This window comes from Idiotropiscis lumnitzeri, chromosome 1, assembly GCF_059441095.1.
Source record: "Idiotropiscis lumnitzeri isolate Australia: NSW breed Sydney's pygmy pipehorse chromosome 1, RoL_Ilum_1.0, whole genome shotgun sequence".
Classification (NCBI taxonomy): domain Eukaryota; kingdom Metazoa; phylum Chordata; class Actinopteri; order Syngnathiformes; family Syngnathidae; genus Idiotropiscis; species Idiotropiscis lumnitzeri.
In genome coordinates, this window is record NC_142391.1 from 30,151,988 (window position 1) to 30,169,929 (window position 17,942).

Below are 17,942 nucleotides of genomic sequence, written 5' to 3' on the forward strand. Positions count from 1 at the left end.
TATTATTATTATTATTATTATTATTATTATTATTATTATTATTATTATTATTTGGGAAATAAGATAGCAGCTGTAGTACTGCAGTAGTACTGTCATTATCATTAATGTATGTATTGTGTTGCAAATTGTCTCTTCTTTCAAGTCTGTTGTATGAAAAGTGACATTAGTCTAGCTGTCTATTCGGATGAGTCACCTTCAGGAGAATTGGCTAAATATCAATAGAGGGAGCTGTGTGCATGGAGAAAAGACAAGACAAGAAACTGAAGCGCAAGGCTCACTGCTATGTTTGGATGGCTTCCTGAATAATATCAGGATATGAAAATTGACTAATCATGTGATTTTTCTACTCTTTTATCTTATTACACCTGCTTGTTTTCTGCAATTCATCATTTCATTTTAGTTTGCATAGTGGGGCCACCGACTCAGTGAGCCATGAAGCACTGTGCTGGCCCTTGGTTATAAATATACAATGCAGCAACTCCTTGGCTGTGTGTCAATGGAGGTGACAGGTTGAATCAGGGGTGGGGACACTGTAGTTGAACAAAACATGGAAGACTTTCAGCACCCTCTTGCTTGCATGCCGACCGCCAAAAACAGGAAGCGCTTACCTGCGTAGGACACAAGTCAAAGGAAATCAGTGTTTGGAAGCACAAAAAGAAAATGCAGCTCAAGGCAATTTTACAAAATAGCATTCAGTCAACTATATGCATACAGTGAGAAACTTAAGGGCTGTTTAGATTACAGGCATTGATGTTGCATTAAGGAGAAAATCTCAATTCTCATCATCACCACCTGAATAATCACTTCCACTCGGGTTTCTGCACACAGCAGAGCACCGAAACAACAACTCTCAAAAACACTGATGACCACCTCATGGCAGCTGATTCTGGACTCCTTACCACTGCCATTCTCCTTGACCTGACTGCAGCCTTCAATACCATCTGACACACCATTTTTGACATCACCCACATTCCATTGAACTGGATTGAATTGATCTTTAAGGCCACAATTGGTTCATCCATTCAAGTGCTTCAAATCCATCCCCTCCACTGTTACTTCACTTGTACCTCAGGGATCTGCCCTGGGGCCCATCCTCTTCATCATCCACCACTACCACACACACACGCCAGACTGACTTCGTCTCTGTTGGCAGTTTATTCCATTTGCATGAACTCTGTGCTCCACTAATTGACCCAAGTCTTGGCCCAGGAGTTCTTTAATTTATTCATCATTCGGAATGAAAAAAAAAAATCTTCAGTTTGGTTTCTCTCTGAGCCAGCGGTTGGGATTGAAACGTGTAGGTGAGGAAAGGAAAGGAGGATGTGAGAACTTCCTCAAACTGTTTGCAGTTTCACCTTGTGGAGCACAGTGGTCGACAGTGTGTGGAAAAGAGAAGCTGCTCTTCTGCATTTCATCTGATGAGAACGGGCAGTAACAAGGTGCTTACCTGGAATATGTGCTGTCTGTGGACAGGATGGAACATTGGCTACAACGGTGTACCTTCATACTGTTTATGACATGAAAAGGGAATCTACAGTGTTCCCAATGCATTTATTTGTAAATGGGACCTAGATTATTGTGAAGATTTGAGCTTTTAATATAAACTCAAAATGATACTGTTTCTAAATCGATATTTTGCCACATTGTCCACCTCAGTAGGCCACGGTTCACTTTGTACCCATCGCAAGGGTCCAAAATTGATGGAAGACCACTAACAATATTTGACAAGGACATCCGCAGCCAACTTTCAACAAATCAATTGGTTTATTTGTGTGAGTGTAAGGTCAAGCTCAAGTGATCATGGTTTTGTTAGGCGGAATGGTAAGGCCTATCAACATACTATTACATGCATTGAGTTACATTTTGACATTATTAACTGTCATGCAAGTGTGATGAGAAGTTCACTGTCCTTAAGTTATTCAAGTGTGAACTTAAAACTTTACTTTAAAATAAATATTGCTGTCAGTTGATGATTTAGAATTGTCCTGGGTTATCTCGTAGGTTACCATAGGTCTAGAACTTGCTTGATTTTCAATTCTTCCCACAGTAGAACTTATTACGCAGTAAATTTCATACAGCACATTTTATTCTAAAAAGTCTATATTTTGTCCCAGTAAACAGAGTAAAAAATTCAACATAAAATTGACTCTTCTGTTTAGTGTGAACAAATATAGACTTTCTGGAGTAAAATGTACTCTATGAAATTGTCCGTGTAGAATCCTTGTAATATGTGACTAACCTTAGAGCTGGTGCTCTCTGGTTCTGGAGGTGCGCCATTTATATTTTGTCTGCCCGTTATTGGCAGTGGTGAGGATGGGGATGGTGGTGTTGGGATAAGAGTAGTACCTTCGTCGTTGCTGTCATCATTGGATTATTACTGTTGTTGATACTGCTGTTGTTGTGCCCATTGTTCTCCCATTCTCTCGCTTGGTGTTCAACCCCTCTTTCCTGTTTTCTCTCTTATCTATCTTCATTCCTTCTACTCTCAGAGCCTGGGTTGTGCTTGAGGTTTCTTCCTTAAAGGGAGCTTTTCCTTGCCTTCATTGCAAACTGTGGATGGGTTTTAGTTATTTATTTATATACAAATACTTGATATTTATAATGTATGAGGACTCTTGTGCCGGAACTGTGTAAAATTCCTTTGAGATACCTTCTGCAGTGAATTAGAACAATAATCAATAAAACTAAATACAACGAAAGGAAAATTGTCTAATAGGATATTTCAGAAATGGACAAGTGTGTTCAGTATTTTATTGCGGCTCAACGTGTGTATGCGTGCATGAGTTCTCGTTAACGTCCTGCTTCATTTGCATATGCATAACACTTACCATTTTAGTTTGTTTGATTATTATTGTTTGATTTGTCTGGTTTTGCAAATACATCACCTATGTCTTCGAAAGACCCTTATTATTTCTACATTTAAGAATTCCTACACAGAATTGTATTCTGTTAGTCCCACACAAAAATATCAAGTTGACAGTTTAGTTAATTTGAGAAAAAAAATCATTCACATGAAAGAATTTGAGGGAGACATTAAAAAAAACAAGCTTAAAAAACATCCTTTTTGGGTGTGTCATACTATTTAATATTGGATTTCACCACGATTGTCTTGATTGAGTCGCTGAGCACAATGAATGCTTACGTTGTGACTCATGCACACATATGAAGTCTTTGTGTGGGACACCCGCTGCTTGTTTTATCACAAGCAAAAAGACAGAAAGGCAGAGAGGTGTTTTCTCTTCCTCTTCCTCTGCTTTCAAAGGGAAGCAGCGGGAGGAGACAGGCACAGAAAAGACGTTTTTAATACGTGGACATGCATTCAGCCTCTGGGCTTGTTCGTACGGTAAAAATGCTAAATGCATTTCTGCTTTTAATTTAAAAGAATCATGTTTGGCTCCACCTGCACGCTGCCGTATTGAAACAACATTAACCAGGCAGAAAAATAACAAAATGAGAAAAAATGCAAAATCACAGTTTATTTTACAATAATTCCAGTAGCTCGCATGTTTCCAAATCATCCCCACCATATATACAGTGATTTACAAGATTATTAATAGAAATACCATAAATACGCAATATAGCGGCAAACTCTATTTTGCAAACTTGTCTCCGTTCAAATCAATGTCATGTTCGATGATAAAATGTCTTGCACCGTTTGAAATATGAAATATGCCATGCGACATACAGTACAGTGCTTTCTTTTTGCAAGAATAAAAGATATGTGAATTTGAGGTGCGGCATTTATTTATTCATAATATCTATCAGTGCACAGGCCACTAATTAAGGAATTACGGTTATATGCTACTTTTTCCAAAAAGCCGCGTACTTTTTGCTGTAAAATGTTCAATGTTGAAAATACCTGAGAGCAATTCTAAAATATTATGTACAAGATGTATTATTCACAGCTTTCATTACAACTGTTCATTTTGCATTCAGCTCACATTAAGCACTCTTCCTTCGCTCCTCACACTAATCACAAAAAAAGTATTCGGTTTTAAGGGGAAATGTCAGGATCAACCAAAAATGTACTAAGCCTTAAGGGGAAATTAATTCAACATTCTCTAAACGTTTGCATGCACAAGCAGTTTTTGCACAACTAATTGTTGTCCAACATTGAGCTAAAGACAATAATTGAAAAACAGGTGTTTGAGGCATGAAGTTTTCAAAAGATGTCCATCCACTTCTATGCCTTTCTGTGACTCTTCCAGTCTCTCTCTATCTCATTTGCAAACATTGAACAGCTGCATGACATTAAGAAGTGGAGAGAAGGGCAAATTAAGTTCACCTGGAAAGAGTGCATTGAATTTTAGATTGATCTGGAAATCTAACCCGAAAGCTACAAAATAGGCATTCTCTCCTCACTCTTCGTCGTCCGCCTTCACTTTTTCTTCCGTGTCTGGCAGTCCTATCGATTCCCTGATGATATCTGTGCCTAATCTGCTCTTTGTCATATCGTCAAGCTCCTCTTCTAGCTCAGACTCATCAGCATGGTCACCTGGATCTCCATGACTTCTCTCTGACACCTCGTAACGAGTGCGCAACTCAGTCCGTCTCCACGTTGATTCCAAGCGTCTGTCCGGAGCTGGAGACCCCCGGCCTCTCACCTCCCCACCACCCGAGGGTTCATGTAGATCCTCGTCAGGGCTGGATTGACTGTGTCTGTACAAACTCTCCTCATCCTCCTCTTGGCAAGAGCTACCAGGCACGCTCTCGCCATCAGACTGGGGAAGATGAAGACCCGAAAGGCCTGGGGGCTTCTGGGAAAGGTCAAATGGCTCTTTTTGGTTGAAATGGCCCAGGAGGCTCATGGGAGAGCTAAGGCAGAAGCGTCCCCGTTGTCGGAACACTGAAATAACAGAATGAAGTCATTAAAACGAATGGGGACATATTATAACCTACCGCATGCTTTACAAGTTTTAAATATGTATTAAAACGCAATGTATTTAAAGAAAAAAATGGGTATGTTTAACAGAACAATCTGTGGTAGGTGTTTGCTGAAGTACTATTTTGGGTACATTTGGTATTTAAAAATAAAGCCCAAAAAATTGCACGTATAAATATGTATAGAACATACGTTATAAAAATGGAACGTAAAATACAAGTTTAAAAAAAATGGTGCGTAAATTACTGCTTAAAATTCAAACATTCTTAATGATTAAAAGCAAACGTGTTGACCTAAAAAGTTCAATACAACTGAACTGCAATTAGTTAATTATTTATTTATTTATTTATTTATTTGTGGTTACATTAATGCCGCTGACAGATAATCAGCATTAATTAACATGACGGATATGCGCTTTGGTGCTTACATCTTTCATCCAGTCCTCTGTCCATGACACCGTGCTTCACCTTCATGTGTCTGGTGAGATTTCCCTTCAGCGTGAACTTGCTGGGACAGTAGAGGCACTTGAAGGGTTTGCTGTCCGAGTGGAGGTGCATGTGGCCCATGAGGTTGTGCATCCTGTTGAATTCCTTGCCGCAGAGCTGAAAGGCAAACAGGCAAATGTCAATTATCTGCTCGTCCATTTTCTGTAGCGTTTTTCTCCTATTACGTTCACTGGTGAGATGGAATCTAACCAAGCTGACTGGGCGAGAGGCGGAGTATAACGCTCGATTGGTCGCCAGCCAACGCAGGGCACATCTCAATGACGATTCACACTTACATGACAACTAAGGACAATTTCTTTAGAGTTTTCAATTAAAGTAACAATTTTCGTAGCTGTCACCTAATGAAATGTCTTTATACAAAGCATGACATTTGGGATGTTTGCCTCTGCCAAATTTCTTTTGAATGACGACACGTAATCGTGAATGAATGTGCAGGCGATTCCCCTCTGATACACCCAATGCAATCCCCCTCGGAGCTTGATTTCCTCGTCCCCTCTCCCTCTGTCTTTTCTCCCTCTCATCAGCTCGCGCAAACACACGCACAGACACCCCCACACACGCACACTCACGCACTCTCACACACAAACAGGGGCAAAACAGAGGGACTGAGCAAGAGGAAGCAACAGAAGGGGGAAGGGCAACTCCTCCGTTGTCCTTCCTCTCCATTCTCTTTTATTAGGGTGGTCCTTTCCTTCAGGAGGAGAGAGGGACTCGGACTGTCCGAGAGGACCGTGAGAAAACAGGAAGCCCCCCCCCCACTTCAAGCAGCAGAGAAAGCGAGATGAAATCTATTTGCGGGCCTCGTTCTCTGGGGAGGCGGGAGGCCATTGTTAGAGAGGCGGTTTTGTGCGCTGATATCCTTCCTATGAGTGAGGAGGCTGCCGCTGCCAAAAGCCTCCCTGCTATCTGGTCATGCTCCCAAGACTTCTTCAAAACAGCAAGGTCAAGCGCCAGAAAGAATCAATCACCGTGGCTCCCTTTAACACTTTTCAGGTACTTTGTAGGTTGAGTTTACACCAGTAGTGGGCATACTTCAGTGTGCCACATTTTCAAATCGGACTGTTGGGCCAGGTCTTTCAGAAAAGGAAAAAGTTGAAATGTGCACGAAAGATGTGTGAAAAGGATTATTTCAATAATATAAAAGATCTATAATCTGTATTATCTCTAATTAATTTAATTATAACGCATTAACAATAAAAGAATTGTCGAAAAAGTTGAAAATATGAAGAATTATAAAACGACATAAAAACTATGTTGTAAACATGTGATATTAATTTGGATAAATTCATTACTTTTTAGTGTCACTGTAATATCACAGTGTTTGTCAAATTATTTCAATAATAAAACAATACTTTGTTCTCGTATTTAAATCTCCTGAAATGTATTAAATGTTCATTACATTTTTAAATGTAAAATTTAAAATGATATATTTTTATTAAAAATTTAAACTATCGTTGTTACTGCCACATTTACAAATATTTAATAAAATATAGTTAGTAGTTGAAAATGCTTGAACTGTTCACCTTATTGAATTTTCCATTGATTTGTTATTTGCAATAAATGAATTGAACAACAATTTAATAAGATAATTAAAGAAGCAAAAAAAAAATGAATACATTAATTTCAATTAAGCAATTTGGGTGCGGAGGGTCGGCTAAAGTGATGCAATAAATATTACAGGACGGAGCATGACCTTGTTTCCACTCACCTTGCACTTGTAAGGCTTGATGTCAGAGTGGACAATCATGTGGGCCTTGAGCGTCTGCTTCTGCACGAAGCTCTTGAAGCACTTATGACACTGGTAGGCCCTCACGTTGGTGTGGATGAGCACGTGGCGCTTCATGTTGGCCAGCAGCGTGAACTCGCGGCCACAAATGCGACACTTGTGCTCCTTTACGCCCTGGTGGCATAGTCAAAGAGTTCAAGAACTTTACTCAACGGGAATATGGCCCCAAAAAAATAAAAAGGTTGAACTGAGAGAGAAAATGAAGGCAGGAAGTTCCACGTACAGTTCTACAACAACATACAAGTGACTCAACTTTTTTGCAATATGAGGTATTGCTAATTTTTTTTGTCCTGAGTTGTAAAAAACTAGCTCAGTTGCAAGCACTAGATGGTGGTACCCAACTTTGCAACAAGCAGCAGTAGGTGAACAGTTTAATGTGGCACAAAATGCTAATTTTGCCTCGCAAACTGTAGTGCAAAACCATTTATTCCAAACCTTCATGTTATGTTTTGGATTTTTTTATTTGATTTTTTTGCAAAAAATATTTAACATTTAACATTTTCTTAGCGTTCTATCTTGTTCAAGCCCGTACTTATAAAAGGATTTAACTTGATGAAAAAATGTGTGCTAAAAACATCATTGATGATTGATCAATTTATGCAGATCAAACTGAAAAATATTAAAATTAAAAAAAAAAAATTGCTGATTTTATTGTATTCATTTATGAAATTTGTACTGGTACAGTTAGTGATCTTCAGGCCCATCCTGGCCCATCGACTCATTTTAAAACTCAAACGTGACCCCGAGCACCAAGATTTGCCCAAACCTGACATAGAGATAATGACCAAAAAAACAAACAAAAAAGCTCCAGGAAAATAGTTTGATGAATTGTTTGGATGAAAAGCAATGCGTGCACATCAACCTTTTACCTACTTTATGAGTGAGCGTATGCTGCTTGAGATGGTGCGACTGGATGAACTCCATCCCGCACTCGCTGCAGATGTACGGCCGGATGTCTTTGTGCTTCATCATGTGGTTCTGCAGCTGACTCGGGTACTGGAACGTCTTTTGGCACTCGGAGCACCTGCAGCAACAACGCTTGACTCATTATGCTGAATTTCACTGGCCACTTAATATTTGTCCAATAGAAAGCCAGAAAAAAAGGTGCCAATGGATGCCACATTCATTGACCCTGCTCCTGCATTTTGGTGACGTAGACTCTCTACGCTTTACTTTACTTTACTTTACTTTAGCCAATCTATAGATATATGTATATGGAATTCCCAAGTCGTTCTTCTAAGTCTCAATGTCTCACCTGTACAAGGTGGGGCCGCGGTGAGCAGTCAAATGTCTCTTGAGTTGGGCCAGCGTTGGGAAGTCGAGACCGCACTCGACGCATATGTTCTCCTGGCCTTTCTCATGCTTCAACTCGTGAGCACGAAGCTCACTCGGGTATGCGAAGCCTCGGCCGCAGACGCTGCAGCTGGTGGGTGGGCAACCGAAGATGTTACTTACTTGCTCTTTAAGTTGAGTTTTTTACGTACATGTCAGTATGTATTTCCACTGAATATGTACCTATAAGGCTTGACATCGCTGTGCTGCATCATGTGCCTCTTCAGGTGGCTGGTCTGTGTGAAGGCCTTGTGACACACCTGGCACTTGTGCGGCCTCATGCCCTGGTGGGTGAGCAGGTGTGTGTGCAGGTGGCTCAGCTGCTTGAATAGCTTCCCGCAAAGGTGACACCCGTGGGGCTTGATGCCCTTGTGGCCCAGGATGTGCGTGACCAGGTTGTACTTGGACGTGTACGACTTGTCGCACATGCGGCACTTCCACCGCTTCTGCTCGCCGCCCACATCCACGTAGTAGCTGTCGTCCACGTGGACGTCGAACGCGGGCTTTTCGCCGCCACGCGCTCCTCCTCGAGTGGGAGTGTCGCGAACTCGGTGTGTGGGCCTGGCGTCTTCCCTGGTCGGGAAGGGCATGACTGGGCCCGGCAAGAAGAAGGGATACGGGATGAGGCTGTGATGGAGAGGTGGGAAGTATGACGGGTGGATGAGGAAAGGAGGTGGGGGCCACATCGGCGGGGGACTGAGAGGCTCCCGTTTCACCGGAACTGGGGCGGCAACGGCGGCGGTCCTGCGATGAAGCTGCAGCCTGCTTAGCTCGATCATACCTGGGCCAGTGGGTGAGGCGGGGACGGGATGAGTCGGGAAGGAGAGGTGGGAGATGGTGACTGATTTGGGGATGCTGCTTTCCTCCTCTTCTCGACAGTCGTGGGCATCCATTTTAAATGGAATCCTTTTGCATTTTTGGGAGCCTTCTTTCTGGCCATGACTGGGGCTCTGCATGGGGAAGAAGTCAGGTGGACCCTGCAATGGGCTACCGCTGTCTCCAGTGGGATAGCTTGATGACGAACAATTAGGGGCCTTAATAATGATGGAAGGTGGGGTCACATAGAACCTGTGCTGATCGGGATGACGAGCACCCTCTCCGAATCGAGGACTTGTTGATGGTGAGAAGTGGACTGTTTTCATTTTGACCCTGTGGAAATTGAATGAACGATATTTTTTTTCTTTCCATTTTAAAAAATGATTGATGCAATAAATAAATAGATATGATGGTTTTTCAGACTTCCTTAGGTTGGGTTTTGGAAATGAGAGTCAGTCAAGATATGTTAGCTTGTTAGCTGCCCCAAAAGACCATTAAATAACCCATAATTCTTTAGACTCACAAAGACAGCTGACCTGCTCGCATGAATTGTTTCTTCACAATGGAATGTCGCCAATGTCTGGACTTAAATTCCATAGACTCATTGAATAAAATGAAATGGAAAGTAAGTCTGAGCTCTTGACTGGTACTGTATCTGGTTAAGTATAATTCTTGGATCTTTTACAAGTCCAAATGACGTGCTTTCAATTCACAACTACTAGTATCTTTCACTTCTTACTTTCTCAAAGATCCCCTAGCTTGAAATTAGGAACTTTGTCTAAAGATCACCTGTCACCTTTTCGCTTCTCCATTGCTTTTTTCTTGTCTCTGTTCATGTTTTTTTTGTATTCAGGGAAGAACTTTCTTTTATCTCTTCCACCCATACACTCACCTTGAACCAGGGATCCAAACTAACTTTTTTTTATACGGAGCACAGTGGCCTCTGACATGAAATTTTACAGGCACAAGTCGAAAATTTAAGGGCGCACACTATAAATTGACTTATATTTACTATATTAATAATCAAAGGGCTGTAGGCCAGGATGGCCGAGTGGTCTAAGGCGCCGCGTTCAGGACCCAGTCTCCCCAGGAGACCTGGGTTTGAATCTCGAATTTCCCCATTGTGGGACTAATAAAGGGAATAATATTATTATTATTATTATTATTAGTGCTGAGCATAAGTTTGTCAATAACAAAAAATTGTCAAGAATAATATCTATCCATTATCTAATCCGCATATCCTCACAATGGTTGCCGGCGTGCAGTAGCCTATTCCAGCTGTCTACGGGCAGAAGGCGGGGTACACCCTGAACAGGTCGCCGGACAATCGCAGGGTACATAAAGCCTAACAACCATCTGCAATTACAATCATGCCTAGGAACAATTTAGAGCGGGGGTCCTCATTCCTGTTCCTCGAGAGCCGGTGTCCTGCTTGTTTTCCATCTCTCCCAGTTGCAACAAACCTGATTCAGTTGACCAGATAATCAGCAAGGTCTTCAGAAGCTAGATAACAATCCTGATCATTTGAATCTGGTTTGTTGCAACAGGAAGAGATGGAAAACAGCTAAGATACAAGCCATCAAGGAACAGGATTGAAGACGCCTGATTTAGAGTGTTCAATCAGCCTACCATGCATGTCTTTGAAATGAGGGAGGAAACCAAATTACCTGGAAAAAACTCAAGCAGGCACAGGGAGAACATGCAAAGTCCACACAGGACGGACAGGGCTGGAATTGAACACACAACCCACTCACTGTGAGGCAGATGTGCGAACCAGTCAATCAGTGTGTCACATTCAAGAATTTTTAAAAAGATTACATGCACGAGACGTAGACTTCTCAGGGGCACCACCATTCTTAGACCAACCTTTAAAACAAACCTTCATGCACAGTTTCACCAATTAGTAATGAGATTTTGACAAGAGTAGATAATTTAATGTTGATAATAAAATCCTGGTTATGATATTTGCGATCATCATTGCTATTTGCTGTGACAGTTTATTTCAGTTTTGAATACCAGTGTGCAATCAAAATGTGTTTTTTAATTCAAATATGAGAAAATACATAATGTACCTTGAAGATCACATTCACACTATAGTCTCAATGGCCACGCCACTTCTATAATTACAAGAGCCAAAGCGATCCAATACAAGATGAGCATTAAAGTTCGTGACTTTACAAAGATAATAATTCTCAACTTTGATGGACACTTATGGAAAGGTATTCATTTAGTAATATCGTGTCAAGTTTGTATTGATTGCAGTCGCCCTCTCCCCTACTCAGTAACATACTAAAATAATGGAACAACCTCTCAGTAGCACGCATCATGATATTGTTTCCTGACTATCCGAGAGTGAGCATTGTTGTCTTCGTAAAGGCAAATTTAGTGCTACAGCTTTGGTCTTAAATCTCACCAGATCAGCAGGTGTACCGAATAATGTGAACAACTGCATCAGCTGTATGGACATTTCTCCACAAAGTGACGGAAAGCGAGGAGGAAAACATGACAAAAAAAACTGCATTGCTTGCATATGAGTATGCTGCACGTGATTCTTTCACCTGCAAAAAAAATGATCAGAAGACATTTTTGCAGTCAAATGTTCTCTAGTGTGTTACATGCGTCTTGTTTGAAGTCTCATTCCCAATGTAGTCTACATGCTCGCCAAACACTTCATTTAAAACCAAAGCCCCTCCTTGTGCCTGTGTGAGTCTCCTCCAATGTGTAAGTGTACGCCATACCTGGCCAAGAGTTGTTTTGCTGTGATGCCGTGGCTCCGTGCGGCCGTTCTCCCTCCCGCGCCCGCCTGACAATGCGCGGCCCCTCCACAGATGAGCTTTTTTGGAGGGACTTAAGAAAGAGAACAGGAACAATAACTTTGTTCTCATTTTTCAGATGAGTACCTTCGGAGAGAAGGAAGGAAGGGAGGGGAGAGGAAGTCAACAAGTCGAGTGCCTTCCTGCAGAAAAATAAGGAAACACTAGATAGACATCTCCGTTTCTCGATGAAATAGGGATTTGGAGAGCTTTTGGAGGAATGCAGGGAGGGCCCGGGTGGATGTTTCTAAAAGAAAACAATGCACTTTGAATGTGGAACAGCACGCAATCATGGAAGATGTACCGTAAATACTCATCGCTTTCATTGCATAAAAGGGGAAAACACAGCTTCAGTGTTTGAAGTCACCGCAAATTTGCCAAAGCAAAATGCGAGTGATGAAGATCTGGACCACAACATTATTACACCTGCACAGTTCAATTGAGTGAAATTAGTTTTATGTCTCTCCAATTAGGTAATAAAAAAACTGATTCTGCATCATGATTAATTAATTTGGGCTCTTTTTGTCGCGTGTGACTTGATCAATGGGGGATATTCTAATGTAGTCAAGCCGACTAACTAGAAAGAGTTTAACTATTACTGTAGGTGACTCAATAAACTGCAGTAATTGCAATCGTTTTTCTGCCGATTGTGAAGCATAATGTAGTGTAGGTCTCCAGGGTTTGCTGCAGCATTTATGTTTTAAATACCCATGACTCAAAGCACTTTTTTTTTTAATGAATTTTATATATATATTCATATATGAATTGTGTTTTAGCATTAAGTGAATGGACTTGAAGACAATTTTATGTGGTTGTTACAAACACACACGTAATTCTCTTTGTTTTATTATGTTAATTTGACAGTAAACTCCACCTAGGAGTCACATTAAACAGAACAAGGCCTGGATTTAATGGAATTATATAGAATTAGAATTAGAAATCCCTTTATTGTCATTGTACTCAAGTGTGCAACGAGATTAGAGTATATATCATTTTATCACAGTTAATCTAATATAAAATTACCTTGATTTCTAAATGCCTTGTGGACATTTTGCTTTATATAATATAATTTAATGTAAACTATTTTTTCTTATGAGATTTTTTTTTTTTTCATTTTTAAGATTAAAAAAAATCCCTAACTGTTAGAAACACTGAGCCAATGTACCAACATAGCCACCAGGAGGGGCAAATGCCCTTCTCATCACACTCCACCAAGGAAGTTCAGATCACAAAAGCTGCAGAAATGTCCGGCACTTGTGCGTTACATTGAGAAAATGAAATTTTCTGGAAAAATTACATTCAGTAAGAATGTGTTATGAAAGAAATAAGCCATGAAGAAACTGAACAGAAATATCTGACACGGTGCTAAAAGTTAGTAATAGAAGAGATGTCGTCAGCTAACCTGCGTGATTAATCAGAGTGATGTGCCAAGTGAGTGAGTCAAGCGTGAGTAATTGAACTCATATCATTGAAAGAGGCAAACTGTCCTCTTTGGTTTGTGGCTTGTCATTAGCTGTGTTAATTAGCTCATGAAGCCAATTAACCTAAGGACCTGGACAATGTGGGCTTCAATCCTTGCAAGAGATTAGCAAATGAATGCTCGTGGCTGTGCATGGGCGTGTGTAGTCATTTACGTGTAGCCAAATAAAAATGCATCACATATAAATAAAAATGATGACAAGTTTGTTGCATTGCCAAAGTATCGAATCAGTACTCCAGTACTCTGCATCAGCATGTACCGGCACTCAAAATAAAAGTGGCTCAGTCAAAAACAAATTGTGCAAAAAAATGTGGGACATACAAATAGACAAATAATGAAAAGAAAATGCAATTTTGGTACATCAAAATGAAAAGAACAAACCCATTTGGCAAGAAACATGAAATATAATAAACACGTGATTTGTTTTAGTAGGCTACATAAAGTGATGCGGTGGATGGGAGTGCGACAATAGTTTGGCATATGTGAAGAAATAAAATTTAGCCATTTAAAACAATCTCAAGGCACATCACCAAACAAAATACAATTTTATTATGTACCTTCTGTCATCTAGTGGAAACTGTTTTCATTACAACGTTGGACAAAGACAACATTATGTCCATCCATCAATTTTCTGTAGCGCTTGTAGCGTGTTGGAGCCAATCACACAACAATGACAAACATGACAAACAAGCATTCACACTGACATTCACAGCAAGAACAATTTCTTCAAGTCTTCAATTGACCTTACGTCCGTGTTTTTATAGAAAAAGCAAGGACCCTGCAACCCCTGAACGGTAGGATTGTCATGCAAACTTGTCATGCACTGTGCCACCTGACTGAATTATGTGGAGGAAATAAATAATTTGGAGATCAACTGAGTAAAATTGGGTGATTTCTCACAGCACAGTTGGCGATCTCTCACATTACACTGGCCCAGTGTGAGTAAACTCTAAAAAAGTGGTTGGATTTCATTAAAAAAAAAAAAAAAAACCATTCCACGACGACATCACCGCACTTTCCTGCCTTCTTCTAATTTTACCTTCCTGACCTGCTTGACTGGCGGTCATGTGGAGCATGCACAGTCACGCACTGGAATGATTCATGAGGCAAACGGTGCTCCAGACCCGTGCTGACCGTTGACCTGACCGCTGGTCACTTCTGCCAGCCAACTGCAAGCGACTCATTAAGGACTCCTAAGTGGCTTTTGGCTTTCGGTGGCACTCTTAAAAAGCGGTCCGAGGTGTGTATATAAGACATCGCAGAAGTCGACCAGCAAGTGGAAGCATCAGAAACAGACTTTGACAAGCCATTTCAAGACTGGTTAAGACTTTTGGCTTTGTGTTTCTAGTGTTTCATATTTGAAACAATTTAAACAATTGTTCCTGTTCTTTCAGCAAAGATGAGCGGAGCAGCCGTGTCCGTGTGCCTGTTTTTCCTCCTGTCTGTATGCTCAGCATGCTACATCTCCAACTGTCCCATTGGAGGGAAACGCTCCATCATGGATGCTCCGCTGCGCAAGGTGAGCATTTCAAAAATATTGCTGAAAACAATTATTTCACAGCGTTTATATTTGATGATGAAAGTTCAGTTTGAATTATTTACTATTAGGATTTTTGAATTACCCTAATTACATTAATGTGGTCGCGAATCAATGTTGCCACCACATTGGAATGTTTGCAAGCTGTGTCAGCCGCTGTGCAAGCAGGCCAAGAAGACACTTCGCTATGTTATCAACAAAGCTGGGCAGTCCAGCTTTCGGGGGCGGAACCGTGAACTAATATCTGTTTGCTTTCAGTGTATGTCATGCGGCCCCGGCGACAGGGGCCGCTGCTTCGGCCCCAATATCTGTTGCGGTGACGGCTTCGGTTGCCTGCTGGGCTCCCCGGAAACGACACACTGCCTGGAGGAGAGCTACCTGCTCACCCCGTGCCAGGCTGGGGGGAGGTCCTGCGGATCTGAGGGAGGACGCTGCGCCGCTTCAGGTCTCTGTTGTGATGCAGGTATGTCATTCATTTCAAGAAATACAAAAGAAAGCGAGCTCTGTGCAGTACGCTCACGCGGTCCACAACATTAAGTACAGTAAGACATTTGAATATGTAATAAGGAGCCATAGACAGATCAAGAAGTCGTTGCTAAATGATGAGGCAGTGTGTTTTTTTTCCTAGCCAATCAGAGTAGAATGGTAATGACAACAATGAAAATTAAAACTTTAACCTAACGTAAAAATTATTTTAATATTCTCATATTATTTTGGGATTTTGTGCTACCCTCGAACAGTTGCATTAGTTTTTCTAATCTTGATTAATTAAAGGTTCATATTTTTGTTGACATTGTAGTTTGCAGTGGATATTATTAGGAAAATAACCTCCGTAAATCTCATGAGCTACATTTGCCTTGTGAAAAGGTTCACAGCGTAAAAAGCTGCAAAAAAGCTGATAAGAAAACAGAGTGATTGCACTTCTCCCATAAAGTACTTTCCCCCTTGCCCTCGTTCAAAGAGAGCTGCAGCGCAGACCAGTCGTGTCTCTTGGATGAGGAGGCGGACGATCAAGTTGGCCAATACGACGGCGGCGACCCCGGTGACATCATCGTGAGGCTCCTCCATCTGGCCGCTCATGCAACCCCTCATCGACTCGGTCAGTGAGTTGATACTGAGGGGCGGGGGCGCCCGGTAGACCTTTAGTACATATTAGTAGTTGTCAATTTGAGCCTCTTGTCTATTTTTATGTATGAAAACAGGGGATGGATTCTGACAGTCATCCGGTTATCTTGCATTGAAATAAAGTTTTGAGGAAGACTAAAAAGTTGTGTTTGTGAATCAACTTCCAAAAATCCTCCATCCATTTGTTTTATATAGCGCACATTGAGTTTGTGTGCGAGCTGGAGCCTATCCCAAATCACTTTATTCATTATTTATTAAGTCCATCTCATTCTTTAATAAACCTAACAAGCATGTTTTGGGAATGTGCATGGAAGTATGAAGAGAGAGCCAACACAAGAAATCGGAACATGCAATCTCACAGAAGGGCCTGAGATGATATTTAAACCTCTTTGCTGATCATGCTGGCCATCAGAAATCATATTTCCTCTTCAGACTGACTCAGCAAAAAGCCTTATCACTGCACTACTCCACCAAACGCACATTCATCTTTATTTGCCAGCAATCTTGTGCGTTTCGGTGTTCGTGTGTGAGCAATATCAGTCATTATCTCCTCCAAGAGGTCAACTTTGATCCATCTGTCTGCACTTTAAGGGCAAATCTTGCACATTTTCAAAGAGACCACGCTCGACGATAAACACACCAGTGTACAGAGCAGAGTGAAACGCACTGATGGGGGATTACAGAATAGTATTGATCTGCACTGATTGAATCTTTCTTTGGCAAGAGAAACATTCGCACCTAGCTTATCTCCATTAATGACCTCATCGCCGGAGTAAAGTTCACACACTCTTCTCTTGCATACACCTGGTATGATGACTCTAATTGGAGCTTGTGGAAATTTACAGAAAGTCTATGCAAGGCACAGATTGGAGAGAGAGTAGTTTAATGGACATTTCGAGAAAGAAAAAAAAAAACGGATTGTTGTTTTTTTGTTTTTGTTTTTTTTTTTGGATTGACAACAGTAGTATTACTTGTATGAGTTAAAATTAAAAAAACACTTAATTTGACCCAAAAATAGAGCCTCGAGTAATTTTCTACAAGCATTAATGATGATTTCCCAAAATTGAAATACATTAAATAAAAATTTAATAAAAAAAATAGTCAGTATTTTGAATGACTGTCAGTATGAATGCACATTCTTTTTAAAAAAACCAGCTCATTTTTTTTTTAAATGAGCATTTAAAATGTTCATTTGCTTATTTAAAAACAATTGAGGATAAATCATGTTTTGTGGGTTCCAGTATAATTGGTTTGCAATTGTTTTTTTTTTTGTTGCTGCTTTTTATTTTCTATATAAATTTGATTACAGTATGAGTTTCAATATTAATAAATAGTTATATTAAAAATAAAAATACATTAATAAGGGTGTGTTTATTTTTTACTGTACTGCATTTGTACACGTATCACATAGTTTCACATAAACTACATGACTATGGCTTCACGTGCATCCATGATGTGTCATTTAAGCGCAGCTCTTTTGGAAGACAAAAATTCGGCTAAATGTAATACTTCGTGTCGGGCACTTCTTAGGGTACAGGCCACAACAGTCGGTAAGTCTGTTCAATGGAAAGAGTTTTTTTTTTTTTTCAGTTTACAGAATTGTCGAACTACACATTAAATTCACTTTATTTCGATTACCTCTTTGCCTTGACCCTTTTGCGCCAT

General features: G+C 40.6%; 2 protein-coding genes across 2 annotated transcripts; one reads left to right on the forward strand and one right to left on the reverse strand.

The window, feature by feature from the left end:
- Positions 1-3,632: 3,632 nt before the first annotated feature.
- znf366 (zinc finger protein 366) lies at positions 3,633-12,149 on the reverse strand. Its single transcript, XM_088305669.1, has 7 exons — positions 12,061-12,149; positions 8,690-9,655; positions 8,430-8,597; positions 8,048-8,198; positions 7,097-7,288; positions 5,310-5,484; positions 3,633-4,846 (listed from the first exon to the last, which is right to left on the reverse strand). The coding sequence occupies exons 2-7, from the start codon at positions 9,646-9,648 to the stop codon at positions 4,359-4,361; spliced, it is 2,133 nt and encodes a 710-aa protein (XP_088161795.1). The 5' UTR covers positions 9,649-9,655; positions 12,061-12,149; the 3' UTR covers positions 3,633-4,358.
- A 2,738-nt stretch (positions 12,150-14,887) lies between these two features.
- On the forward strand, positions 14,888-16,413 carry LOC148344198 (isotocin-neurophysin IT 1-like). The gene is made up of 3 exons (XM_088305392.1): positions 14,888-15,134; positions 15,411-15,615; positions 16,114-16,413. The coding sequence occupies exons 1-3, from the start codon at positions 15,015-15,017 to the stop codon at positions 16,257-16,259; spliced, it is 471 nt and encodes a 156-aa protein (XP_088161518.1). The 5' UTR covers positions 14,888-15,014; the 3' UTR covers positions 16,260-16,413.
- Positions 16,414-17,942: the final 1,529 nt, after the last annotated feature.